General features: G+C 48.7%; 2 protein-coding genes across 3 annotated transcripts in view; one reads left to right on the top strand and one right to left on the bottom strand.

Annotated features, from left to right (window-relative positions):
* The window catches only part of LOC128790626 (aryl hydrocarbon receptor-like), a gene marked incomplete at its 5' end in the record, with an annotated part of 198,505 nt that overhangs the window by 35,573 nt on the left and 135,921 nt on the right, over positions 1 to 27,011 (bottom strand).
* Positions 20,887 to 24,329, top strand: LOC128790461 (maestro heat-like repeat-containing protein family member 6). Of its 2 annotated transcripts, none has more exons than XM_053947222.1 (10): positions 20,887 to 20,912; positions 20,995 to 21,132; positions 21,403 to 21,517; positions 21,689 to 21,826; positions 22,059 to 22,178; positions 22,361 to 22,516; positions 22,665 to 22,766; positions 23,128 to 23,230; positions 23,505 to 23,561; positions 23,836 to 24,329. In XM_053947222.1, exons 2-10 carry the CDS (start codon positions 21,083 to 21,085, stop codon positions 23,976 to 23,978), a joined length of 984 nt encoding a protein of 327 aa, XP_053803197.1. In that variant the 5' UTR covers positions 20,887 to 20,912; positions 20,995 to 21,082; the 3' UTR covers positions 23,979 to 24,329. The 2 variants fall into 2 exon arrangements, with proteins under 2 accessions (XP_053803197.1, XP_053803196.1); XM_053947221.1 differs by having other exon boundaries at positions 22,059 to 22,235.

The raw sequence follows: 27,011 nt of genomic DNA, 5'->3' as shown, positions 1-27,011 counted from the left end.
ACTTAATCATCTCCCTATGGGAATCTTTGCCCTTAGAATTCAGGTAGCCCCTTTCCTCCAGATTTTACCAAAGGTGTGGACAATACCAAAGGCATACCGAGAATCAGTGTAAATTGTTCCACACTTCTGGTCCAGAAGTTCTAATCCCCGCTTTAGAGCATACACTTCACATAATTGGGCAGACCAATGTGCTGGTAATTTTCCCTTCTCTTGGACTTCTAGATCTTTCTCATCAGATACTTTTATCACTGCATATCCTGACATCCGCTTTCCATTCACTACTCTCGATGACCCGTCACAAAAATATATTTCTCCCTGTCCTAGGGGTGTGTCTCCTAAGTCCACTCTGACTTTTGTCTGCAAACTAATAGCTTCCACACAACAGTGTTCCAAACCGGGGGCTGGTCCTCCAGATAAAAATTGGGCTGGATTTACTAATCTGGTTGTGACTAATTCCAGGTGGTCTGAACTCATCAACATAATTTCATACTTTAGTACTCGGGCATCGGAGAGCCACTTGTGTGCCCCCTGACTAAGAATGCCCCTAATGTCATGCGGGGTATATACTCTGATTTTTCCTTGAAATGTCAATTTTTGAGCCTCCTCAACTATAAAAGCTGTTGCTGCTATTGCCTGGAGGCATGTTGGCCATCCCCTGGATACGGGATCTAGGAGTTTTGATAGATACGCGATAGGCTTCTTGTGACTGGCCCATTCTTGAGTTAAAACTCCGTGTGCTACCCCTTCTTCTGCATTAACGAATAGATGGAATTCTTTCTTTAAATCTGGCAACCCCAGGACTGGTGCTGAGATAAGTGCTCCCTTGAATCTCTCTAACCTCTCATCATCTTCTCTTGTCCATTCTATTGGGTCTGGAAGAACCAGCGTTTCATATAGAAATTTGACGTTCCGGGTGTAATTTTCCAACCATAATTTACAATAGCCGAATAAACGTAATAATTTCCTAATGTCTCTTTTTGTTTTTGGGGCTGGAATTGATACAATCCCTGAGATCCTCTCAGGATTCAACTTTTTGTACCTGTGTCCAATCATGTGTCCCAGGTATATTACCTGAGGTTCCACAAACTGTAATTTGTCTTTTGATACTTTTAGTCCAATTGTCCCTAAATAGTTTAGTAATTTGATGCTGGTTCTCTGAACTAGCTCCTGGTCCTTCCCCGAAATTAAGAGATCATTTACATGCTGGAGTATCTGTACTCCTTCCTCGGGGGTGAAGGCCTCCATTACTTTTTCTAGAGCTTGCCCAAACAGGTTAGGAGACTCACAAAAGCCCTGTGGCAACGGGGTCCACCTTAGCTGCATCCTTCTATTCCCCTCAAGGTTTTCCCACTGAAAGGCAAACCAGTCCCGACATTCTGGAGCTAATGGACAGGCCCAGAACGCATCCTTCAAATATATGGTTGTGAACTGTTGCATCCTGGAGTTTGGGTTTAGATTAGGGTTTTCTAATTTATGTTAAAATAAGTGAAGTTCTGTAATCCCGCGTTTCCCCCGTGTTGTTCCCCCCCGCGGTTTCTGGCCCCATGTTGCCTGCTGCTGGCTCTTACCCCTGTGCCACTCCTGTAACCACCCTGCCATCCGGCCCCGGGAAACCCCGTGCTGGCCACCCCGAGCCACACAATCCCGCTCAGCCCGCGGCTCGGTGCCCGCCCCTGCGGGGTTCTCTGGTTGGTCGCTGTTGCTGGCGTCACTGCCACGGCAGCCGCCCCTATTGGGCGGCAGGCCGTGGATCCTCTCGCCCCGCCCCTCTATAAAGCCCTATCCCGCCGGCAGTCAGGCGCCATTTTCTCCCATGCGAGTGCCGGGAGTGGTCGCGTCTTTCCATCGAAACGCGGCATGTGTGACCAATGAACTGTTCCTGCCAAGCACGGAGTAAATGGACAAATTCCTTACCTCTTTGCCAGACCCCTAGCGCACGGTAACAGAGGCTGGCCAGCCCACGCGCCCGAGACACGGAGCCGTGTCCAGGAACCCGCGGCAGCAAACCCCGGCAGCACGTGGAAGCTACGCCACAGCCGGGCTCCCAGGAGCTGCATGCAGCCGGGGAGAGCAAAAACCCACGCCGCAGTGAACCATGCGTGATGATGAGGGATTTTGTTTAGAAGGGTATAGGGATCTGGTACAGTAGGGTGTCTCGCTATTGTTCTTTTGTTGACCTCTCTGAGGTCTTGTACTAAGCGATATTTCCCTTCAGCCTTCCGGATTGCCAAAATCGGGGTATTATGCGGTGACATACACTGTTCCAGAATACCTTTGCTTAGCAGAGATTGAACAATGGGCTCTAAAGCCCTTCTGTTCTCTAAAGACAATGGATATTGTTTGACCTGTATAGGAGGTCCCTCTGTCATCTGTACCTTTAAAGGGGGAATATCTAACTGCCCATATTTTCCCTTTCCAGCCCAAACCTCTTGACTTATTTCCCCTAAATCTATTTCAGTCAACCTCAGCATTTTAACCACCATCCTACCCCCTTGAAGAATTATTCCTATCCCCAAGTGCACCTGGAGGTTTCTGCCTAACAAATTAGTATCTAAATCAGGGAGGTAAACCAAGTCTACCTGACCAGCCCGGGAATTTCCTTTTATTAGTATTTTTTCCAAAACTGGTGCTGGAAAGGGTCTGCCCTCTGCCCCCACAACTTCACAAGTCCTACCTCCCATTGTTACTCCCAGTGGAACTTGATTAATACTAGAACGATCTGCTCCAGTATCAACTAAAAATTCAAACACTTGAAAGTAGGGACCTACTTCTAAAGTTATCAAGGGCTCAATAAAATGGTACATGAGGTCCCCCAACACATAGAGCCCCTGACACCCCTAGTCCTGCCCTCTTAATATTCTTTCAAGGGCCTCCTGCTCTCTCACGATGGCTTCATCTCGAGAGGCCTTCTGCCAATCTCTCTTAAAATGTCCTACCTCTCCACAATAATAACATTTTAAATCCTCAGGCCGCCTGGGCCTCACTCACCAAGCTGCTACGGGAGCTTTATTAAAGGGTGCTCTTCCACTAGGTGGATTGGGATTCTCCTTCCCTTCAGCTATTTCTTTCCCTACCCCTACACTTTCTCTTGCCACTGCAATCATCATTCGTGCTTTGCTCTTGGCTTTCTCTTCTTCTCTGCGCAAGTACACTCTTAAAGCCTCTCTTAGCAAGTCATTGATTCCTTTTTCCTGCCAATCTTCCAGCCTCTCTAGCTTCCTCCTAATGTCTGGCCATGCCTTGGATACAAACTGAACCTTTAGCAAGACTTGGCCCTCTTGGCTCTCCGGATCTATATTGGAGTATTGCTGAAAGTTCTTTTTCAACCAAGCAGCGGGGGTCTCATCCTTCTCCTGACAACAATCAAATGCCAGCTTAGAGTTGGTTCCTTTGGGGACTGCCTCTCTTATCCCTCTGATTATCAGAGTCCGGTACTCCTCCATATTCCTCCTATCTTGTGCTTGGTTGGGGTTCCAACCTGGATCTTCTACAGGTAATTTACGGTCTGCAGGAACCCCAGTTTGATTTTCCCTGTCCCAAATTTTTATGGCAGCAGCTCGAACCAACTTTACTTCCTCAGGACTAAATAATATCTTTAAAATGGAGGTGAGCTCCCCCCGAGTATAAATATTAGGGCCAAGAAACTGGTCAAGTTGTTGCGATACCCCTACTAGGTCCTCTACTAGATTACCCATTTCTTTCTTAAAGCCTCTTACCTTTGAGGAGGTAAGGGGTGCGTTTACGTGTCCTACCCCACCAAAAACTCCCCCCATAGGTACCTCTCTTAAGGGGAATAACCGATCTGCCCGCATAGCTTGGGATCTTGTATTACAATATGGACCCTCATCTAATCTTTCCCGTGGGGTCTCATTGTGAGGCTGGGGAGGTTGCAAATTCTCAGCTTCAATGGAATTATCTACTGAGGGCCAGGGTTCTCCCCACTGACGAGGGGGCTTAGGGACCACCTTTGGTGAAGGAGACATGAACATAGGAGTAGCAATTTTTGCTAACGGGTGTTCAGAATAAACTAAAGAACTCAGGGTATATGGGGAAGAAGTAGGGGTAGAGAGGGAGTCAGGGAGTTGAGATGGGGCAGGGATGGGAACCTGGCACTGGGAGGCTTGAGGCGGGTTACTGGGGGCAGTAGAGATAGGGGTCTGTAGGGATGACTGAAGAGGGGTTAAAGGAATTACGGACGATGACGGGGTAGTAAGTGGTGGAGACAAGGGAGAAGACACCTGAGAAGGAGGGGGAAGTACTGGGACAAGAGGTTGTGGAAGGGGAGTTTGAGGAGCGGGGAAGTTGTTAAGGGTGATGAAGCAGACAACTGGTAGTTTGGGACAGAGAGGTTTGAGGGTCAGGTGAAGAAGAAGGTAAGGGAAGGAGAGTTGGAGGAGGGAGAAGAGGTATAGGAGTAAAGTTTGGTGGAGGAGGTAATGGAATAGGATTTGGTGGTGGCGGTAAGGGTTCTGGGGGACCTATAGGATGAAGAGGAGGAGGCAGGTGATCTAGGGAATCCCATGGCTTACTCTTTTCTTTCTGTTCTCTGTCTGGCTCCTCCTTGCATTCTTTTAACTTGCAGATCTTAACAGACTTCCTTCCAGACTTTTCCTGCCCCCAACAGGCAGTGTATACCAGTTCTTCTTCCTCTGGCTCGGGTTGACTACGTAAACTCTGCATTAATTGAGCACACATCCAGGCGTCCTCTGACCCGAACCACGGCCATTCAGTATCTAGCTTTGGCCATACTTCCATACAAAGATAGATCATTTTAATCTTATCTAAATCCCAGGTTGCCTTATTCATTGCCCAGTCATCTAACCTTCTCCCGAGGGGGCTGTTCAGGGGAATGTTCTTAACTCTCTTGGCCTTTCCACCACGAGAGCTCCTTTTGCTAGTACATTGACCCATCCTGAGGGTATTACAAAAAAAACTCTTAATGTGCCCTACCCAAACACAAAACAACTGACGGACAACACAAATTGGACTAAAACTTATCTCTTTCTCAACAACTGATTCACTCAAAACAAACTTCTACCTCCTGAGACCAATTAAGAATCCACCAAAACAAAACAAAACTGCAGTCCCCCTCAATCCTTACTGCACTCGACTCACACTTCCCCAGGGTCCTGAGCGCCAGGGTTAGCCTGGGGCCTGCAGGTCAACACCCTAATGCTCTGTCCTCCACCTGCCCGAAGGAACACGCTTCACACACACATTTCCCCAGGAGCCTAAGTGCCTAGACCCTAACCTGAGGTCTGCAGGTCAACACACCACGACTTTCAAAACCCTTCTACCTGCCCAGAGGGTTGGACTGTGCCCGACTCACACTCCCCCAGGATCCCGAGTGCCCGGGTTAGCCTGGGGTCTGCAGGTCAACCCACCGCCACTTAAAAACACTTCTACCTGCCCATAGGGTTGAAACAAACTAAACAAAACACACACCAAAGGATAGGGGAACTACACCACCTAAAATACAACCTAGGGGTCCCTCCCCACACCTTCTCCTTCAGGTTGGGTTCCAACGGCCAACCCCTAGGGTGGGGAAGTTTTGGAGTGAAGTCCTAGCAGGCTAATCCCTCCCCCAGTCTTTAACTCCCCCTTTCCCAGAAACCCAGAGCCCAGTCCCAACAGGGTAGCGCTATCCCCTTCCAGCATTCCTGGGTTCTGACCTAGAGGCTGGGTCCTAGCGGAGATCTCGGAGGCCCTCTCTGGCCCCTACTCCCTCCCCATATCTCCCTTGAGGCTAGGTCTTAGCGGGGCCTGGGTTGTCCCTCCCTCCACCTCACAAGTTAGTCAGGCAAAGCTAATCAGCTAACCCCTGAGGGAGGCGTCTCACTCGCTTCACCGGGCCCAAATCAGACCTCTCTCGCTTCCCCCCGTTCCCAGCCGGCCCCCTTGCAGGAGTCCGGAACCCCAGTACTAGGGGTCCTCACTTGCCGTGGGGGTCCAAGCTGCCGGCCCCCGTCTCACTCGCACACACGCTCACTCATCACCCGTATCCTGCCGCCGGAGGTCTTACCAAGCTGACGCTCTTCGGTTGCCGACTCTCCCCATAGGCTGTCTTCGCCATCTGGATGTGGGCAGTTGTCCTGGGAAGGTCCGAGGCGGATGGCCAGTCCTCCTGGGCCCTCGTGGGTGTGGTCTATCCCGGATGAGCCCCCAATTGAAGTAAATAATAAATGGCCAGGAGACCTTGTGCTCCTTTCCTGATAAGGCCTTTATAAAAAGGTAGCCTAAGGGGGTGGGGGTACGGCGTTCACAACGCCGACGCTACTCCCAGGTGAGTCGACGTCCCAGAGGAGGGGTAGACAATCCTGTCAATTACGGCAGGGTCGGGGTCTTTGCCCTCGGAGGATACGTCCAGAGACTCAATTATGGCTCATTGGTCTAAGGGGGTTACTCCGTTCGGACCTATCTCCAGTCATGGCGACCGGTTCCACGGGTATTGAAGGCTTTCTCGGATACTTTGAGACTTTCCTGTCCTGTAGATGTGGATTGTTGTGCAGTCCCTACTTTGGTTTGTGGTCTGAGTCCAGATTTAGTCCTCTGCTGGGGTCCGGCAATTAATATGCAGCATACGCTAGGCCTCCTGGGAATCAGGAAGTCACCTCAGGGAGCAGCGGCTGAACTACCCGACGCCATGAAGGGGACAAAGAGGGTTCAACTTACTAGGAATAAAGGGCATCTAACAAAGGGGTTAACACCAGGGGGACATACCCAAACTAGGGGAATACAACCGGAGTGTGAACTGGGCATAGGGGCAAATACATCAGGTAGGGAAAATACAAACAGGGGTGGAATCAGTGAATACACTCAAGGGAACTTCCAAACTGTGGAATAAGCAGACAAATGACTGAACATACAAACAATCGAACTGCGGAGTAAACAGACAAATGGTTAAACATACAAACAAATGGTTAAACCTTAAATTTATTCATAACAGCTTCGCTCTGCCCCCGCCGCCTTCAGAAGCCAGCCCCCCTTGCGCCGCAGCCAGCAATCAATCCATCTGTGGCAATGCCCGCAGCGCCGGCTGAGGACCTCCCCCCACCAGCTCCGTCACCGGCATCGGCCGTGACGCCCACCTCACCCCCATCTCCGCTGATTCTACCGGGTCACCAGGCACTGCAAACAGCGACAGCAGCGAGCACCAACAGCCTGGCTCCTCGCAGGGGTGTGCACCCGTGGCTGAGCACCAGCCTGATCATGCTGTGGAATCTGAAGGTTCCTCTGGGGAACACACCTTCCCTGCTGTGTCCTGGGGCAGCCCGTGCGTCCCGCTCCCGTTCGGGGGGCGGGAACAGCGGCGTCCCAAGAGGCTGTGGCTTCAGCAGCGCCCGGGTGGGGTGGGGGGAAGGCAAAATGCTGGAGGAGTTGCCGTGATGCTGGCCGCATGGTGGGAGCGGGCTGTGAAGATGAAGAGCCCGCCCCACCGGCCGGGCTTGGGCCGCCCACTGGGGCTCAGGCCACCGCCCTGCCGGCCGGGTCTAGGCTCCTTGGTCCAGCCTCCCAGCCTGGGGCCCCCTTGCCCCCACGACCGGGTTTGGGAGCCTTGTTCCGCCCACCTGGACCGGGTCCACCGTCCAGCCCAGCACCACAGGGTCCTAAAACCTGCTGCTGATGGGCATTCTGATTCTGAAAAAAAAAAAAAATCATTAAAATTAGTTTTAAGATTAATTAAATAGAAATGGTTGAAAAGACAAAACATGAAAAAGTGGTTGATCTAAGAGCTTTGGCCATAGCATTCCAGGGATTTTCTCAGTTCTTTTGAATTTGGTGATGTTTTTTTTTTGCACGGGAAAGGTATGTTTGCATGGTTGACGATCACCCAGATGTATTTGCATCAAAATCAGGGGAGTTTGGAAAATCATGATCCGGAGATGATTTCCAGCTCTTCTCATTTGAGTTTCATCAGCTGTTGCAGTCTCTGGGATGACATTCAGTGTTCTTGTGTTTGATAATTATATGATGTCACATTTAGTGGTTTTCTATGTTTTTTTAATTGTTTCAGGACTTTCTTCAGTTCTCTGTTTCAGGATTGAGAAGGACTTTCTTCAGTTCTCTGTTTCAGGATTGAGAAGGACTTTTAAGGATGTCAAGATCAACATCTCCAGTCAATGGACACCTTCTCCTGACACTCAGCTGTTTGAAACTTGAGCATTCTTTTAATTGTTATTTGGGTTTTTATATTGTAAGCTTTGTTTTAGAGATTTGATAGAAGTAGGTGTTTGGCAGGTAAAGAGGATCTCTTTGAACATTCCACATCGGTATCTGATTCGGCTTCTGATTGATAACTAGAAAATTGATAAGGGAACCTCTTGAGATGTGTTTGCTCTCTCTTTTGCAAGGGCCCTGCAGAAGAATAGCAAATGCAGTTTTTATTTTTTTTTTAATTTATTTATACAGAAAAGGGTGATATGTGGCAAGCACATATCTCTCTCTCTCTCTCAGGATTTTTCATAGAGGTGCACAGAGATAGAGAAAACAATTTCTATGTCTGCTCCTTGTTTTTCCTATGTGGAATGTGTTTGGAGAATTGTTCACCTGGGGTGATTGCTTGATTGGATTCTGGTGAGGATTGTTTGAGCCTGATGGCCAATCCAATCCATCTGTGTCTGGACAGTCGCGAACAGGGTCACGAGTTGTTAGTGAGTTAGATATGGTAGTTAGAAAAGTAGGTATGTAGTTTTAGTAACTTCCTTTATATAGTATAATAATGTATTATAGTTTAGGTATAATAAAGAAATCATGCAGCCTTCTGAAATGGAGTCGGACATAATTTCTTCCCACTGGGTTTGCATGCAGTTTACAATAGAGCACCACGAGGCCTCTGAGAGCCAGGGGACGCCGCTCCCTGCACTCGCTCTGCAGGTGCCTTGACATAATCTCCAGCATGTTGTCACCACATTTAGTCGTGTCCAGGTGCTCGAGGACCTGAAAGGCACTGGGCAGTGACAGGGGACCCGGCCGGCAGGAGCCCAGAAGCGCACAGGGCTGGGCCCAGGCAGCAGCACAGGGCGTGGGCACTGTCCTGGCAGCTGTGGCTACGAGAGGGCAGAGAGCTGGGAGGCAGCTCAGCGAGGCAGCACTGGCCAACAGGCTCACCTCCACAAGGAATGCCAGGGCAGGCAGATCCCAGCACGGCTCCTCCCTGCTGAGCTGCCGGAGCAAGTGGAGTGCGATGCGAGAACACAAAGGGATCAAAACACAGAGCATCTCCCTGGCAGGGGGGAAAAAGACACCAAAGCCCTGAGGTGGGGAGACCAAAGCTCTCCCAGCACTGACTCACAGAGCTCTGGTCTTTCCCCAGCATCCCTGGAGGGGATGTGGGCCCTCTGAGAGGCAGCCCCTTCTGGGCACCCTCCTCTCCCAGCCTTTTCCAGTCTTCTTGGCCGTCCCTCGCTGACTAGGCCCTCTGGCCCATGAGCACAGGGACTGTGTGGGGCACAGGGCACAAATGCTGGGGGCAGTGGGCAGAAGAGGGTCTCACCTGGCCAGCAGACCCACGGCATAGTGCTGGATGTGAGCACACAGCAGCATGTCCCAGTCACCCTTACGCTCCATAGCCACCACCACATGGTCACACTGCAAGTCAGCAGAGCAGAGCCTTCATGGCCTGCACTGCAAACCTGTGTGCAGAGCAAAGCCCGGGTCACACTGGGAGCACTGGTGCTGGCCACAAGGGCACGGGAAGGACAGGAGGACTGGGACCTGTTGGGCTTGCTGGGAAGGCGGTGTTTCTCCTGGCATGCACTCCAGAAGTTATCAACTTCCTCTGGTGACATCTGCTGTGTGGTGATGACAACATGGAAGAGCAGAGCCACAAATAGGCGGGAGGAATAAAGGACGATGGTCTTGTGGCACTCGGGCACTTGGACAATCAGCCAGATCACCAGAGTTGCCTGCAAAAGAAGCAGCCCAAGGCAGCGCTCAGTGCTGAGGTGTCCATGGGGCAGGGCCCAAGGGCAGACGCAGGGGGAGCAGTGGGCCTGGTGCCCCCTGAGCCTGCCCCTAGGCCAGGTTTCAGCCCAGTGCCTGAGGCATGGAGAGGATGGAGAGCTGCTGGAGAGGTGACCTGGGGCTGAGCAAAGGCCCAGAAACTCACAGCCAGGGCAAAAAGGTCCTTGTTGTCCCCATCAGAGCTGCACATTCTGTGCAGAGGCCAGTCCTCCATCACACAGAGTAGTGTTGGCAGCGCTTTCTCCAGTGCTGGTTCTGATGAGCCTATGGCTCTCCACATCATTGCAGCAGCTCTGTGGGATGGCAGCTCTGTGTCAGGGGCATCTCAGTCACAGCACCATGCCCTGTGCAGCTGTGGGGACCCAGGTGACAGAGCCCTAGTGCCCTGAAGGGCAGGGGGGAGCATTGCCAGCAGTTTGGCCCTCCAGCCTTTCCTTATTCTAACTGGTGCTAAGTAGTTATGTATATCTGTGCTAAGTACTCGTTTACTTCTGTGAATTGCTTGTGCTTATGTCAAGCAAAGGCCTTGTTTCATTCTCCCCTTCTCTTTATCCTAATGCAAATTCTTTTGCAAGATCCTCTCCATAGTGCACAGTACATGTTGCAAACAGGCTTAGAAAGAAACTTTAAACTAACAAAAGGGAGGCATGTTGATCTCTCTTCCAATCTTGATTTAAGTTGTGGTTGTGTTCTATGACGGAATACTCCTGAAAGTTTCTCTGCCCCTGCACAAAGATTGGCACCCCATCTCCTCCCCGGTTCCACTCCCCCTTTATACATGAACCACACTACTGGGTTTTCATAGAACTAATCACACTTTGTTACTGGTATTAACAACATTTAAGTTGTATTAACAACATTTAACTTTGTAACAACATTTAACCATTGTTAACTACGTTCCCCAAAGGTTTAAATATTATTTTTGTTCATAACAATCCCCCCTCTAATTCTTTGATCGGGCTTGGCCCGCATCAGCCTTAACTTATCAAACTGGACTTTCATACTTTTGGTAAAATTCTCTTAACTTCTGGTATTTCTCATACATCTCTTTTGCGCTCTCTGTTCCTTTTCTGTCTTGGTTTTCTTTCATCAGCATAATTTTCTCATCTGTTAACCCTTCAAGAGAAGTCTGGACAATGTTATTAATCATTCTGATAAGACAAGGTATTAAACAAGGAAGGAAAATTAAATTTATGAGTCCCCCCCCCAACCCCCCTCCCCCTATAAGCAGTATCTTTTTCCACCATTCTCCATTCCAGATGTTATCCCACCAATTAGCTTTTATCAATGGGGTCCATCGTTGTACTGGTACATGTGCGAGTTTTCTAATCCTGGTGGTTATATTTTTAATTAGGTCCCCATGATTGTCAATTTCTAGACAACATTCAGATGAATTAAACTTTCCACATACCCCTTCTTCTTCGGCCAGCAGGTAGTCCAAGGCTAGCCGGTTCTGATATATGGCAGTCCTCATCTGGCGGCTCTGTACTGATAACAAGTCTAAAACTAAAGCTGTCTCATTAGAAACTATTCCTAGAAGTGCTTGTAACCTTATAATTCTGTTCAACATGTAAATGGGGGTTCTATACCCCCATGCACCGTCCTGTGCCCAGGTGGCAGGGCCGTAGGTTTCAATAATTCTCTCTGGGGGCCACTCTTCGTCTCCCCAGCTCTGGGTTCCTCCAATTAGATATCTCTTTTGACGTTTTAATTCATCATAGAGGGGTACCCCTAAATCTGGATGGTCATCTTTTGGAAGTAAAAAGAATGACACTCTTATTACACCTAATGTACAACTGCCCTTCCAGTCTTTTGGTAGCATCACATATGCCATCTTTCCACAAATCCAAAACAATCCTTTTGGGCCTTTCCAGAATTTTAGTGATCTGGTATTTCTAACTTCATTTTTGTTCCAAAATTTAGACAACCAGGGTTCGTCTTGAAATAGATTTGGTTCTTTAGCTAGACACTCCTACAATTGTTCTCTTTGTATAAATGAACAGTTTGAGCCTGGCTTTTGTTTTTGTGCCCAATACAGATGTTTACTCTGGGGAATCCACCACTCATGGGTATCATTAGTAGTTAGATACCTTTTACAAGACAGTTCACCTACATAGGAAAGAAAGTTCAGTCCTTTTCTCCATATACATTCTTCCCCGATTACCTCGGACTTTAAGTTCCAAACTTCGTCCGCATTTTGGACGTCTGGTTTTCGATCTCTATCTAGGTTTTTCATTGCTTTTAGAGTTTCTTGAGGGCTGAGCGCGATTCCTTCCCAGGGCCATATTTCTGACCTCCTGGTATCCCCACATATCCAGCATATATTCGATACGTTGAACTCATGGCTAATTCTTTCTACTAGATCTGAAAACAAATTCTTTCCATTCGGTAATTTTGTTTCTACCCCTGGTTTATTCACCCTTTTTATTTCTTTTTCTTTTTTTAAGTCCAATCCTTTTCCATTAAGTCCAAACCTTATTCCCTGGTTTCTTGTCAGTGCAGAACCATTTCTCCCTTGTAGGGCATTCCCCCACTAGTTTCTGTTTAGGGGTCCCTTCATTTTCAAATAGCCAATAGGTTTTTCCATCTTCTACACAGGTTTGTAATTGTGACAAGTCAACACACTCAGGGTTAAGATTAGTGTGGAATCTGAGAACTGCGCTTCGCGCATTTCCGGTATAGACAGCATGATAGCACTTATCACAGGAGTTTGGTGAGCTCTCCTGGAGACTCACAGTCGTTATTGCTATCAACCCCCATAGGGGTCCAGTACAGGTTACTCTCTTGATTCTCATGGTCCTTAGTCAGCTTTGGATGGTAAGAGCACTGTCACCTGATCTGGGCTTGCCCCCTGTGCTTACCGGTTCTTACCGGTGTCCACATCTCACTCCACTCTTTCCCTGTGTTGACTTGTTATTTTTTTCCGTTTTAGGGTCAGATCACTACAGTGGTGGGAGAATGCTCTATCTTATGGAGACTTCTTGTCACTGATTCTGTAATGAGAAATACCAGAAATTGTAATTAGTTGCCATTAGTTGAATGTTTTACTTTTACTTTTTAAAATCAAAGAGATGCTTTTCTAACTTCAATAAATATTTTCAATAGTAACATTTTAATAAATATGACAATAAATATTCATATAACTCTTTATCTTAACTTTTACACTAATACTGGATTTAAATAGGATATTAAATAACAGGTTGATAAACAATATCTTTAAATAACAGTTCATAAATTACAACATTAGAACAACACTTATAAAAACAAGAGGTGCTGCTTGATGTTAGTCAAATTTCCCATAGTCTATTCTGTGGGAGCCGGAACTGGACTTTTGACCCTGGTATCATGGGTCCACCCTTTCTCTTGTGTTCTTTTTGCAGTTTTGGTAGTCAATGAAACTTGGTACGGGCCTTCCCATCTGGGGGTTAACGGCTGTTCTTTCCACGATCTAATTAATACCCAATCTCCTGCTGGATATTTATGGATTTTAAAATCAATAGGAGTACTTTGGGGGAGATATCATTTTCTTCTTAACTCTTCTAATGTTTTTGCAATTGTTTTTAGGTGAATTTTCACATCTTTATCTCCTTCGTATGTCCCCATGCAATGTGAGGTGGTCAAAAATGGGAGTCCAAACATCAATTCATAAGGGGAAATACCCACATCAGATCTAGGCTTTGTTCTCACTCTCATCAGGGCTAATGGGAGGCATTTGATCCAATTAATTTTTGTTTCATCTACTAGCTTGGCAAGTGTAATTTTCAGGGTCTGGTTAGCTCGCTCTACTCTTCCTGAGCTTTGGGGCCTCCAAGGAGTATGCAACTTCCAAGTCATACCAAGGGTTTTGATTACATTTTGTAAAATTCTAGCAGTAAAATGAGGCCCTCTGTCTGAATCTATTGTATTCACTATACCATAACGTGGGATAATTTGTTCAAGTAGAATTTTACTAACAGCTCCGCAGTTGCTTTTACTGTTGGAAAAGCCTCTATCCAATGGGTAAGGTGATCGATGATAACTAATAAATATCTAAACCTCTGTACCTGAGGAAATTCAGTGAAGTCAATTTGTATATCCTGAAAAGGCCTTTTAGGTAATTCTCTTCCCCCTACAGGTACTTTCTCCATTATTTTATTGTTTCTTTTCTGACAAGTCATACAATCCTTTGTTACAGCTTTTCCTAGCCCAAATAACCCAATGCGCACATATGTTCTTAAGAAGTGATCACACAGTGCTTGAGTTCTCCAATGCGTAGAGGCATGCAGAATTTCCAGGATTTTCCGAGATAGATTTTTATTCAATACTTGCCTCCCATCAGGCATTGTCCATTTCCCAAATTCATCCTTAACGCCCCCTTGTTTTTGCAATTCTTCTTGCTCTCGTTCTGTGAATATTGGAATCTCTTCCCCATCTATTACTCTTAGGTTTTCTATTTTAAGTAGCTGCTCTTCTTTTCCTAAAGCTGCCCCTTTAGCTGTCTGATCCGCTAAATTATTTCCGAGTATTTCTATTGATGTCCCCCTTTGATGTCCTTTAACATGTACTACTGCGACTTGTAATGGATCTTTTAGTGCTTTTAATATTTCTTTTATCAATTCTTCATGAATTAACATTTTACCTTTAGACTTTATGAACCCTCTTTCCTATCAAATCTAACTGAATGTGTGAACAACTCCATAAGCATACTTAGAATCAGTATCGATAGTTCCTTTATTGTATTTCAACCAAATTAGACCTCTTACTAGGCATACAATTCACAGCACTGAGCTGACCATTTCGTTGGCAATTTTCCTTTCTCTATTACTTTCATCGTTTCCACATCTATGACTGCGCAACCTGACATCCTTTTCCCTTCGACAATTCGAGAAGAGCCATCTACAAATAACACTTCCCCTTCTAATAAAGGTAATTCTTGTAGATCTTTTCTTGCTTTAGTTTGCAGATCAATTAATTCTTCACAACAATGTTCAAGGTGGCCTTCTGATTTCCCATATAAAAATTGTGCAGGGTTTTGCACTTTTGTAGTTGTAAGTTCTATGTTATCAATATTAGTGAGTACTTCATTTCATATTTCAGTAATCGACTGTCCGTAATCCACTGACTAGCTTTCTTGCTTAATATTAATTCTATATCATGGGGGATATGTACCTTAATTTTACCTCCACAAGTTAGTTGATAACTTTCCTCAATTCGAGTCACAGTAGCGGCCCCTGACTGTAGGCAGGTGGGCCAGCCTCTCACCACAGGGTCTAACAATTTAGATAGATACGCAACCGGTTTCCTTTCTCAGCACCACTCTTGCACTAATACACCATTAAACAATTCCTTCATCTACATTTACAAACAGTTCAAAAGGTTTTTCCAAATTTGGCAAACTTAAAACCGGAGCTTTCATCAGTCTTTCCTTCAATGCCATTAATTTCCCCTCATCTGCTTCAGTCCATTCAAAAGTCCTGGTCTCAACCAATTGATCGTATGAAAATTTAACTAACTGGGTGTGTCCATCAATCCAGGATTTACAGTACCCAACTAAAGCTAATAATTTTCGTACATCCCCTTTTGTCTTTGGGGAGGGCAGGGATAGGATTCCCTCAATTCTACTCATTGCTAATTTCTTATAACCTTTCCCAATTAAAAGTCCTAAATATTTTACTTCTTGCTCTACAAATTGGAGCTTTTTCCCTTGACGCCTTTAACCCCTTTTTTTCCCAGAAAATTTAAAAGTCTTATGGTAGTTTCTCATATTAGTTCCTTTTGCTCCCCTGAAATTAATAGATCATCCACGTATTGTAAAATCTGGGTATTCTCTTTTGGCTCAAATTGCTCTAATAACCCTTCCAGTGCTTGTCCAAACAAATTTGGTGATTCAGTAAACCCTTGGGGCAATCTCATCCATTGATATTGTTGTTTTCTCCCTGTGTTCTCATCATACCATTCAAAAGCAAACCACCCCCTACTTTCCTCTGCTAATGGGCACGCCCAAAATACATCTTTAAGAGCTATCACACTAAACCAGGAATGTTCTGGTGGTTTTTTATTCAACAGAGTGTAAGGGTCGGGCACTACTGGATATCTGGCTACAGTTTGCTTATTGACCTCTCTTAGATCCTGTACTAATCGCTATCTTCCATCCGGTTTCTTAACTGGTAAAATTGGTGTATTGTGGGGTGACATGCACGGCTCTAATACCCCATCTTGAATCAATCCTTTTATTACGGGACTTAACCCCTGTTTTCCTTCAGCTGAGATGGGATATTGACGGACTTGAATGGCTGTAGTTCCGGGTTTCATTTTTATCTCTATCGGTGGTATGTCTAATAAACCTCAACCACCCTCTTCTGCCCACACCTGGGAATCTATTTCTTTCTCGTCTTCTCTATTTAATCTCATAATTGTTGCTACCATCTTCCCTTCTTTCGGAACTACCCCATCCCCATCTTTATTTGTAAATCACGGCCGAGTAAGTTACAGTTCAACTTAGGCATAAATAGTGAATCAACACATCCTTCCCTTGAATTTCCTCTCACTATTACTTGTTTAATTACAGGTACTTCAAATGGACTGTTGCTTGCCCCTCTTACTTTACAAGTTGCTCTACTAAGTTTGCTCCTTCTGGTATCTTAAAAACACATGACCTATCAGCTCCTGTATCTACTAAAAATTCAAATTCTTCTCTCTGAGGGCCTACTTCTCAATTTATCGAGGGCTCCGCTTTTAAATCTTTTACTGCCCTCAGAGAATAGAGCCCTTGACATCCCTAATCTTCTCCTTCTCCAACTCCTGTCTCAGTTTCTCTGTATAATTTCTGGCCCTTTACGAGCTGCTTACAATATTTCTTAACGTGACCCCCTTTACCGCAGTAAAAGCAGTCTGGTTTTTCAAATTCTCCTCTTTGGTCTGGTTTTCTCTCCTTTGAACCATACCAAGGCCAGTAAACTGACCCTTCTTGAAGAGCCTTCTTTGGCCATATCTCGACCCAATACTGTATCATCTTTATTTTATCTAATTCCTTAAACTTCTCATCACTTTCCCATTTTTCAATCATTTCTCCTAAAGGGCTACTGGGTGGAATTTCTTTCAGCTTACCCTTCTCAGTCCTTCCCCTACGGGAGTTCTTAATAGTACACTGCCCCATTTTATAAATGAACTGGACAACTAACTAACCTAGCAACCAGTAACTCAAATAGCTCATGAAAGGATCTACACTTATATGAAATAGGACAATTGAAATAACTCTTAACAAAATAAACTGATAAAGCAATTAGAACCTTGATTGGTCAAAAATAAATTCTATCCAAAATATTGAATACAACAATCTAAATTAATGTAATGAATACGAGCTTGAATAATCAAGTGATTGAAATCAAACAAAAAATTAAAGTATTGGCATTTAATTAAAACATTTGAAATAAATAATTAAAATAAAATAATTTAATTAAAGAAAAAATTATCAGAATTAAATTAATTGGAATCACAAAATGAGAATTGTGTAATTGCAATAAAGAAACAATTGGAATAAAACAATTAAATTTCAATAAAATGATTGGAAATAAGCAATCAGACTAGCACATGATCATTTAATTTTAAGTATTGTATCTAACAAAATAATGGAATTAACAATTTTTTAAATTAAAACAATTGAATTAAATAATTAATAAATTGAAACAAAGCAATTGAAATAAAACAACTGAAATAAAACAACTGGAATGAAACAATTGGAATGAAACAATTGCAATAAAACAACCAGAATAAAACAACTGGAATAAAAAAAATTGGAATAACAATTTCTAATCCAGGTCAGGTTTAAATAAGACTAATTGAAAAACAAATATTTGAAATAGAATGACATAATTAAAACAATTACTTAAAATAATTGGTGAATTGAAGTAAAACAATTGAAATAAGATATTGAAAAAAATTGAAATAAAACAATTAGAACAAAATAATTGAAATAACAACATTCAATCGCGGTTCAGATTTAAATGAGAATAATTCAAAATCAAATAATTGAAATAGAATGAAATAATTAATAGATTTGAAGCAGAATGATGGAAATTAAAGAATTAAAATCACAATTGTATCAACTTTAAAATTAAAACAATTGAATAAAATAATTAATAACTTGAAATTAAAAAATGGAATAAAACAACTGAAATAAAACAATTGGAATAACAATTTCTAATCCAGTTCAGGTTTAAATAACTGAAAATCAAATAATTGAAATAGAATGAAATAATTAGTAGATTTGAAGCAGAATGACTGAAATTAAATAATTGGAATCACAATTGTCAACTTTAAATAAAATGATTAAATTGAATGATTGAAATTAAATAATGAAATTTGACAAAACTTTGTAGAGTAAAACAATCAAATAAAATAATTGATAAATTGAAATTAAATGATTAAAATGTAGAATCTAAATAAAACATTACCAGTAGAACACCAAATGAATCTAACAAAATCAAATAAATCAATCTGAATAGATTACAATAAAAAGATCAATCTATATATAACTAGTAATAATCCAAAATACCAAATTGGAATTCTTGTAATTGAGATTAATAAAATGAACAAACTTAATGAAATAATAAAAAAAAAAAACCAATCTATAGAGACAAAAACTCACAGAGGTAGGGCTTCTATCCCCTGTTGCTCTCTGCTAATTGTATATCCTGATTTTCACTGACCTGCTCCTACAAAGCCACTCCCATCTGTGAGGGATGATTGGGGGGCGTAGGCATATATAAGAACCGATGAATTCCTACTCCTTTTCCCAGTTTATAAGATTGTGGTTTTGAAAGGGATAACTTCTGCTGGTGACTTGTGGCTCCACTAATATTCAAAACTTTACCAGGACCAATTTTTTCCAACTCTATATTTAATACAGAATGTGTTGCACCTGCATTCACCAGACATTTCATTTTCCTCATCTTTTCCCCCAGTTCTATTTTGACCAGAGCGTTTTCTGGGGGGATGCCCGCCAGCCAGCCCGTGCATTGATTCTTTGCCAGATGCAGCCCTGGACCGGACACAAGAGCAGGAACCCGCCCGTGGCCGCTTCCGCAAAAGCCTGAAGGTACCAGCAGCCATCCCCACATGGGCTGGGCCTGCTGTCACTGCTCAGCCCAGCACCACGCTTGGAGCACTCCATGGAACATCCCGGGCTTCCCTGTCCTTTCTTCTCCTGCAGATGTTCCGGCAGTTCCTGCGCATTCGGCATAGAAAGACCGGCAGCACAGCAGCTGAGGGCAGAGCTGAGCCTGACTCGGGGCTGACCGAGCTCCAGGCAGAGCCTGATGGCAACACAGATTTGGCTGAGCACTCAGAAGACTCTGAGACCTCAGAGACTGAAACCTGGGCAAAGGCTCTTCTCACGTCAATGACTGAGGACGTGGCCATCACAAACCACGACAAGGAAGAGACTCAGGGCATCACAACTACTGACACCAGCCCAGATTCACTGGAGCACTCAGAAGACTCTGAGGTTGCAATGAATGATCACAGGGCAAAGGCTGACATGGCACTGACTGAGGATGTGGCCATCACAAACGCCAAAACCAGAGAGACTAAGGGCATCACAACTACTGACACCAGCCCAGATTCACTGGAGCACTCAGAAGACTCTGAGGTTGCAATGAATGATCACAGGGCAAAGGCTGACATGGCACTGACTGAGGATGTGGCCATCACAAAAGCCAACACCGCAGAGACTCAGGGCCTTGCAAATACTGACACCACGCCCACTCCCACTCTGAGTCAGGAACTCATATTCGACTGTTTCAAGGAGCCTTGTGTTTCTTCTCACCAGCAGCAGCAGGTAAGCAGCCTGGGTCCACACCTGGAGGCCTCCCAGGATGGTGTGTCCCCTCAAGCCATGGTCTCTGGGCCCCCTCAGCCTTTGAGGCCAGCACAGTGTGGTGGGAACAGAAGCACTTCTTGGGGGAAGCTGGGGAAGTTGTTCCTTTGGACAGCGCTCCAAGTCTCCCCCATGTCTCCTCCAGGTGCCAGCCAAGGTGGAGAACATCCACCAGAGTCTCATGTCCCACGTCTCTGTGGATGCCAGGCTGCAAACGGACATTGTGAGGCTGGCAGAAGAACACCCTGCTGACGTGGTGCTGACCTTCCTGCGCTGTGCCCCAACGTGTGACAGGTACGGGGCCCACGAGCCTTGAGAGCTCAGGGCTCAGCAGCCTTTAGGGCCCGTGGCCCTGCACAGCCTGTCCAATGGTCTCTGCCAGACAGGCAGAGAGGCCCAGGACCCTCAGGCCCCTCTGTTTCCTGAGCCTGCTGCCAATGCTCCCCCCCTGCCCTTCAGGGCACCAGGCCTCTGTCACCTGGGTCCCCACAGCTACGCAGGGCATGGTGCTGTGACTGAGATGCCCCTGACACAGAGCTGCCATCCCACAGAGCTGCTGCAATGATGTGGAGAGCCATAGGCTCATCAGGACCAGCACTGGAGAAAGCGCTGCCAACACTGCTCTGTGTGATGGAGGACTGGCCTCTGCACAGAATGTGCACCTCCGATGGGGACAACAAGGACCTTTTTGCCCTGGCTGTGAGTTTCTGGGCCTTTGCTCAGCCCCAGGTCACCTCTCCAGCAGCTCTCCATCCTCTCCATGCCTCAGGCGCTGGGCTGAAACCTGGCCTAGGGGCAGGCTCAGGGGGCACCAGGCCTGCTGCTCCCCCTGCCTCTGCCCTTGGGCCCTGCCCCATGGACACCTCGGCACTGAGCGCTGCCTTGGGCTGCTTCTTTTGCAGGCAACTCTGGTGATCTGGCTGATTGTCCAAGTGCCTGAGTGCCACGAGACCATCGTCCTTTATTCCTCCCACCAGTTTGTGGCTCTGCTCTTCCATGTTGTCATCACCACACAGCAGATGCCACCAGAGGAAGCTGATAATTTCTGGAGAGCATGCAGGGAGGAACACTGCCTTCCCAGCAAGCCCAACAGGTCCCAGTCCTCCTGTCCTTCCCATGCCCTTGTGGCCAGCGCCAGTGCTCCCAGTGTGACCCGGGCTTTGCTCTGCACACAGGTTTGCAGTGCAGGCCATGAAGGCTCTGCTCTGCCGACTGCAGTGTGAAAATGTGGTGGTGGCTAAGGAGCGCAAGGGTGGCTAGGACATGATGCTGTGTGCTCACATCCAGCACTATGCCGTGGGTCTGCTGGCCAGGTGAGACCCTCTTCTGCCCACTGCCCCCAGCATTTGTGCCCTGTGCCCCACACAGTCCCTGTGCTCATGGGCCAGAGGGCCTAGTCAGTGAGGGACATCCAAGGGGACTGGAAAAGGCTGGGAGAGGAGGGTGCCCAGAAGGGGTTGCCTCTCAGAGGGCCCACATCCCCTCCAGGGATGCTGGGGAAAGACCAGACCTCTGTGAGTCAGTGCTGGGAGAGCTTTGGTCTCCCCACCTCAGGGCTTTGGTGTCTTTTTCCCCCCTGCCAGGAAGATGCTCCGTGTTTTGATCCCTTTGTGTTCTCGCATCACACTCCACTTGCTCCGGCAGCTCAGCAGGGAGGAGCCGTGCTGGGATCTGCCTGCCCTGGCATTCCTTGTGGAGGTGAGCCTGTTGGCCAGCGCTGCCTCGCTGAGCTGCCTCCCAGCTCTCTGCCCTCTTGTAGCCACAGCTGCCAGGACAGTGCCCACACCCTGTGCTGCTGCCTGGGCCCAGCCCTGTGCGCTTCTGGGCTCCTGCTGGCCGGGTCCCCTGTCACTGCCCTGTGCCTTTCAGGTCCTCGAGTGCCTGGACACGACTAAATGTGGTGACAGCATGCTGGAGATTATGTCAAGGCACCTGCAGAACAAGTGCAGGGAGCGGCGTCGCCTGGCACTCAGAGGCCTCGTGGTGCCCAGCAAGGATCCCTCGATGGTGAGAAGGGGGCAGCGGCTGAAGCTGCGCCGGGCAAAGCAGCCCCTTGGGCTGGCAGGGCTTCAGGAGCTGAGGCAGCTGCTCCCAGCTCTCCTGCCTCACCTGCCCCAGTGCTTTGGGACAGGCCTTTGGCCTGTGGGCCCTGCAGCAGCAGGGTGGGGTTGCAGTGCCAGGGTGCTGCTGGCCGTGCAGCTGTCCATGGCTTCCCAGCACAGCCTTGTGTTCCACCCAGGCCAGAAGAATGTGCAGCGTGTCTCAAAGCCTTCTGGAGCTGTTGGGGGATGGAGATAGAGAGGTGGTCAGCTTGAGCCTCCATGTGTTCACCAATGTGCTCCAGCACAAAGACATCCTGGTATCCAGCACCACCGCCCCAAAGCTGGCTGAGGCACTCCTGCTGCTCTTTGATCACGTAAGGTTCTGCATCCTGAGCCACAGGCATCGGGTGCTTCCCAGAAACTTTGTGCCCTGTGGATTTTCAGGCCTTTGCCCAGGTGGGCCTGGAGTAGCTGGTGTAGGTCTTTTCCTTTCCTCTAGGACAACAGCCATGTGCAGTTGCTCTCCATTCAACTCTTCTGTAAGGTGATGGACTTGGTAGTGGATGAGGGAAAAAAGCCCCTGGAGACAATTGTGAACAAGAGCCTGGACACACTTTTCATCTACTGTCATGATGACAACTGGCACGTGGCAAAGGTGAGCATTTCTATGATGCTGGGAGGGGGCTCGGCAGCCTCCTGCCCTGGCGCCTGGCGGGCTGCAGCCTCCTCCAGGCCTTGGCACAGGGGCACAGGTCTTGTGGCCTGGGCTGTGGGGCCATCTCTGGCTCTCTGCTGCTCTCCAGGCCTCTCGGGAAACGCTGCATTGGGTGGCCAAGTACCTGAACAGGAGGGATCTCGAACAAGTGGTGGAGAAGGAGCAGCTGTCAAAGTTTGCCGAGGTCCTGGTAAGGACGGCCTGGAAGGCCCAGGCTCAGCCTGGAGAAGCCCCATGGGCACAGTGCTCAGTGTGTGGGCTGGCAGCTGTGCCCCTGCCCGCTGCTGCAGCCAGAGGCCGCGCGGGCTCTTCTCCAGGCTCCCGTGGGTCCCAGCCGGGTGCCGATGGAGCCCCAGCTCGGCGGAGCTGCGGGGCGGCACCGCGGCTCACCGGGCAGCAGCCGGCCCTCTGACCCCTCCAGAGCCCAGCGCCAGCGGCTGCTGGCCGGGCCTCAGGGCTGTGCGGGCAGGGGAGGCCTGGGCTGGGCGCAGGGAGCGCCCGGCCCAGGGGCGGAGCCCGCGCCAACCCTTCCCTCCTGCTGCTCTCTCCAGCTGGCAGAGGACAGGAGCCGAGCGGCCGAGCACCTGCGCCGGGCCCGGCCCTACCTGCAGAGCCCACAGGAGCCCCTGCGAGAGGCGGCCGTCAGGTTCATGGGTGAGCCACAAGCCCGGGCTCCCTCCCCACCCCGCCGCAGCTCGGCCCCAGCCCCACCTGCTGCCCCGGCAGCGCCATCCGGGCCCGGCGCCGTGGAGCCCCGCCTGGCCTGGGCGCTGCTGCAGCCCTCCGGCAGCCGTGCCCTTGGGTTGGCAGCGTGCGGCAAGGGCCCGGACTGAGCCCTGCCGGGCCAGGAGGCCGTGTGGCCACAGGGCTGGCAGCGCCGCTGGCAGGGAGCTGTGCCGCTGGGCCGTGACAGGCTCTGTGTTCGCAGGGATGGCCGAGCGCAGCTCGAGGGGGCAGCAGGGAGAGCTCCAGCTGATCTGCAATGGTGAGTGAGGGCAACGGGCTGACAGCGGGGGCTGGCGGGGGCAGCTGCGAGCCCTGTCCCGGCTGCAGTGGGCTCTGCTCCCGGTGCGCACCAGGGAGGCTGTGGGCAGAGCACACAGAGATTTCAGGCACACGTCTGGGAGACATGGCAAGTACCTCCCAGCTGATTCCAATGTCTCCTACTCCCTTCTGGGTGGGATGGCCCTGTTCAGAAGGACTCCTAGCATTCCCACAGATCCGGGATCTCACCATGTCTCTGTTGCTGTCTCTTCCAGCCCTTCAAGCCCGGAGGCAGGATGCCAGCCCGTCATGCTCTAACCTGGAAAATCAAGCCCAGTTTCCTCAAAGACCTAAAGAATTAGGCACACCTTCTGGATCCAGTGAACCAGTGTCCCAAGAACACACCCGGAGACATTGAAGAGGACATCACCTCTCAGTGCTGCTGGAACTCCTGGCATAGCTGATGCTGGGCACAGTTCTTGTGGCTTCAGCACTCTCCCTGCCTGTAGATAGCTCCCTCCCTCTAGATAGCTCCCTTCCTCCAGCCCCCAGACACTGCCCATCACCTTTTTTTCTCTCCACATGTCCTCCTTTTTGATAGCTCTGCCTCACCAGCCCTCAGTCTATTCATCACCTTTTCTTCCCCTCCACTCTCCCTCCCTGTTGACAGCTCCCTACCTCCAGCCCTCAGACCCTGCCCATCCCCTCTTTTCCCCTCCCCTCTCATCTCTTTGTTTCATCTTCCATTAATAAACGGTTTGGCTTCTTCCCTTTGCCTGCATCTCTGTGGAGATGAAGCGACGCAAATCCTGAGCCCAGGGACACACGGGCCCCTGCTGCCGTTCTCTTCCACGCCATGTTTTGGCGCACACACAGAGCAACGAGGGCAGATCCGGCTGGAAAGGTGCCTGTGCTGAAGGTGCAGTTCCACAACACTGTGGAGTTGCAGATCTTGCTGAGCACCCTGGAGCCCCTGGAATTTGGAAGAGCCAACCTGAGGATGAACCCAGCTGTGAGGGATTCCATGGCAAGCATCCACAGAGTTCAAAGGAGCTTGGAATGCTGGAAGTTTTCAAGAATAGCTTCCTAAAGCTCAGCAGTCCTCCATCCCTGCACAGGATGCAGAAGAGGACAGAACCAGCGACCATCCGGGCTTAACAGGGGGCTTTGGGTGTGCCTAAGAGCAAATGAAGCTGCAGCGCGGCGCCCAGGACTCGGACGCGCAACCGTGCCAGTGCCCGGAGCGCTGTCAGGCAGTGCTGGGATCCCGGGTGTGGTTCTGGTCCCCACAGGTGAGGAATGGCAGCCCCAGGCTCAGAGCCAGTCAGAAAGCCAACCAAGTGAGCCCACAGCGAGGGCACCCTTCCCGTTTCTCTTGGGCATGGCCGCAAAACAGCCCCTGCTGCTTCTTCCTCTGCCTGTGTTTGGGGTGTGCTGCTGGCAGAGGCAGCCAGGTTGTGCTCTGCCTTCCAAAGCCTGTTGGGAGCGGGCATGAAAAGCGCTGTGTGTACAGCGGAGAGTCCTGGAAGGTGCTGGCAAGAGCGTCCTGTAGTAACAAGGCTCTGGTCTGTGGCCGGGAACAGCCTGGATTTGGTGCCGTGAGTGCAGGCAGGAGTTGAGGCAGGTGAAGAGGCAGTGGGCAGCTTGTGTTGGTAGAGGGCCTAGGTCTGCACATCTGAACCTCCACCTGGAAACGCACTTGGGGGAATACGAGCTAGAGCTGGAGCGCCTGTCCTGAAAGGACCTGAACTCCTTCAGCCTTGCCAGCGTTTCTTAAGGCTGTGTTGGTGTTCCCCGGAAAAGCTGCGCATTTAGGGAAACGCCTTTGGAGGAAAGGGGCTTGCTTCTCAAGGAAAGTGCTTCCCCCAGGGAGCTCCCAGTGAGGCAGCTGCAAGTGTCCCCCTTTGGCTCTCTGTGCTCCTTTCAGTCCTTGAAGGCCCATTGCACTTGGCAGAGGGGCAGGAAGAAGGCTGTGAAGAGCAGCTTTGGCATCCACCTGGAGCTGCAGAGAACAACCCAAGCACCTGCAGCAGGATGTGTTACCCCCCTTTGGACAGAGGTGTGAGCAGAACCATCTCTGTCCTGCTGTGAGCCCCAAAGCTCTCTCTGGGCGCTGTGAATTCAAAGGCCTTTACACACACATTTCACATCTTCCTGGCTGCTGTTGTCCCAGACTGGAAAAAGCAAGATGTATTCTATTTGCCATCTGTATGGCACTTGTCTTGTGTTAAATGGGCACTTGTTCCTTATCTCTTCCACAATCAATCCTTCCTTATGGGGAGACATCTGCTGATAAGGGGCCATTGAGTGTCACTGCATGACTGATAAGAACTCTCACATCCCACTGGGAGAGGCTCTGGCCAGAGGGAGGAGCCAAGCAATCCTACCTGCATGTATAGGCTTGAAATTCTGGCTCAGGAGCACAGCTTTTTTGCGCTGGATTTTCCCAGAGGAACAGCTGCCTCTTCCACTGCCTTTTCAGAGGAAGACTGCACCCTTTTCTACAAGATCACTTCTCCAAAAGAACCACACCTGACACTCCAGGAGGACTGCAGCCACAATTCCAACTGCACTGCTACCAACAATCTGACCAATAGGGTGTCAGGTTGTATTCTGACTCTGTCCATGTTGTTTTAGTTCACTGCACTGTTTATTTTATCTTTTCATTTCTTCCCTAATAAAGAACTGTTATTTCTGCTCCCATATTTTTGCCCAAGAGCCCCCCTTAATTTCAAACTTCTAACAATTCAGAGGGAACAGGTCTACCTTTTTCCATTTCAGAGGAGGCTCCTGCCTTCCTTAGCAGATACCTGTCTTTCCAAACCAAGACATCTGTGTTTCAACTCTCTGCAATGTGCATTTGCCACCTGCTTGGTGGGAGCCGCTGTGGCCCAGAGTCAGCCCAGAGTGGGCTGGGTGGGCCAGGCAGCGTGGAGAGTCTTGGCTGATCTTGGTGTGCTCCTGGCCTCAGAAAGGCTTGGAAGGTTTGCCTCCCCAAGTGTCCTGCTCATTGGCTCTCCCTGTGCATCTTGGAGAGCACAAGGTAGGCATTTCTGGCAGCTGGGCATCAGCAGGCCTTAAAATGGGGGCGTGTTGTGGAGCGAGCCCAGCTGAGATACCCTGAGAGGAGCCCAGTGCTCCTTGCTCCTCTCTGCTGACACGGGAGCGTCTGTCTGCTTTCGGGACGGCCCTGGCTGTGTCAGGGGTGCTATGTGGACACGAGACAGCTGGTCCTGTCCCCTGGGTCCAGCAGTGCCTGCAGCAGTCATCCACGTCAGGATGCTGGCCCAGAGAGGCCCTGGAAGCTGAGGCAGCTGACTTTAAGCTTTTGCAGATACATGCAGGGGATGGCCAACAGTGTTTCCTCAGGATACTGCAGTCCTGAGGGGCTCCCCAGAGCTGCCTGATGCCGCCACTCCTTGCGGCACCAGTTGCTTTCCTCTGGAATGCT

Source organism: Vidua chalybeata, chromosome 7 (assembly GCF_026979565.1).
Source record: "Vidua chalybeata isolate OUT-0048 chromosome 7, bVidCha1 merged haplotype, whole genome shotgun sequence".
Classification (NCBI taxonomy): Eukaryota; Metazoa; Chordata; class Aves; order Passeriformes; family Viduidae; genus Vidua; species Vidua chalybeata.
This window is presented reverse-complemented; position numbering and strand designations above follow the sequence as displayed.

Coding starts and splice junctions, on each gene's coding strand:
- LOC128790461 (XM_053947221.1), top strand. CDS start 21,083: ATGATGCTGTGTGCTCACATCCAGCACTATGCCGTGGGTCTGCTGGCC. Junction 21,518..21,688: donor CCCTGGCATTCCTTGTGGAG/GTGAGCCTGTTG, acceptor TGTGCCTTTCAG/GTCCTCGAGTGCCTGGACAC. Junction 22,517..22,664: donor ACAACTGGCACGTGGCAAAG/GTGAGCATTTCT, acceptor GCTGCTCTCCAG/GCCTCTCGGGAAACGCTGCA.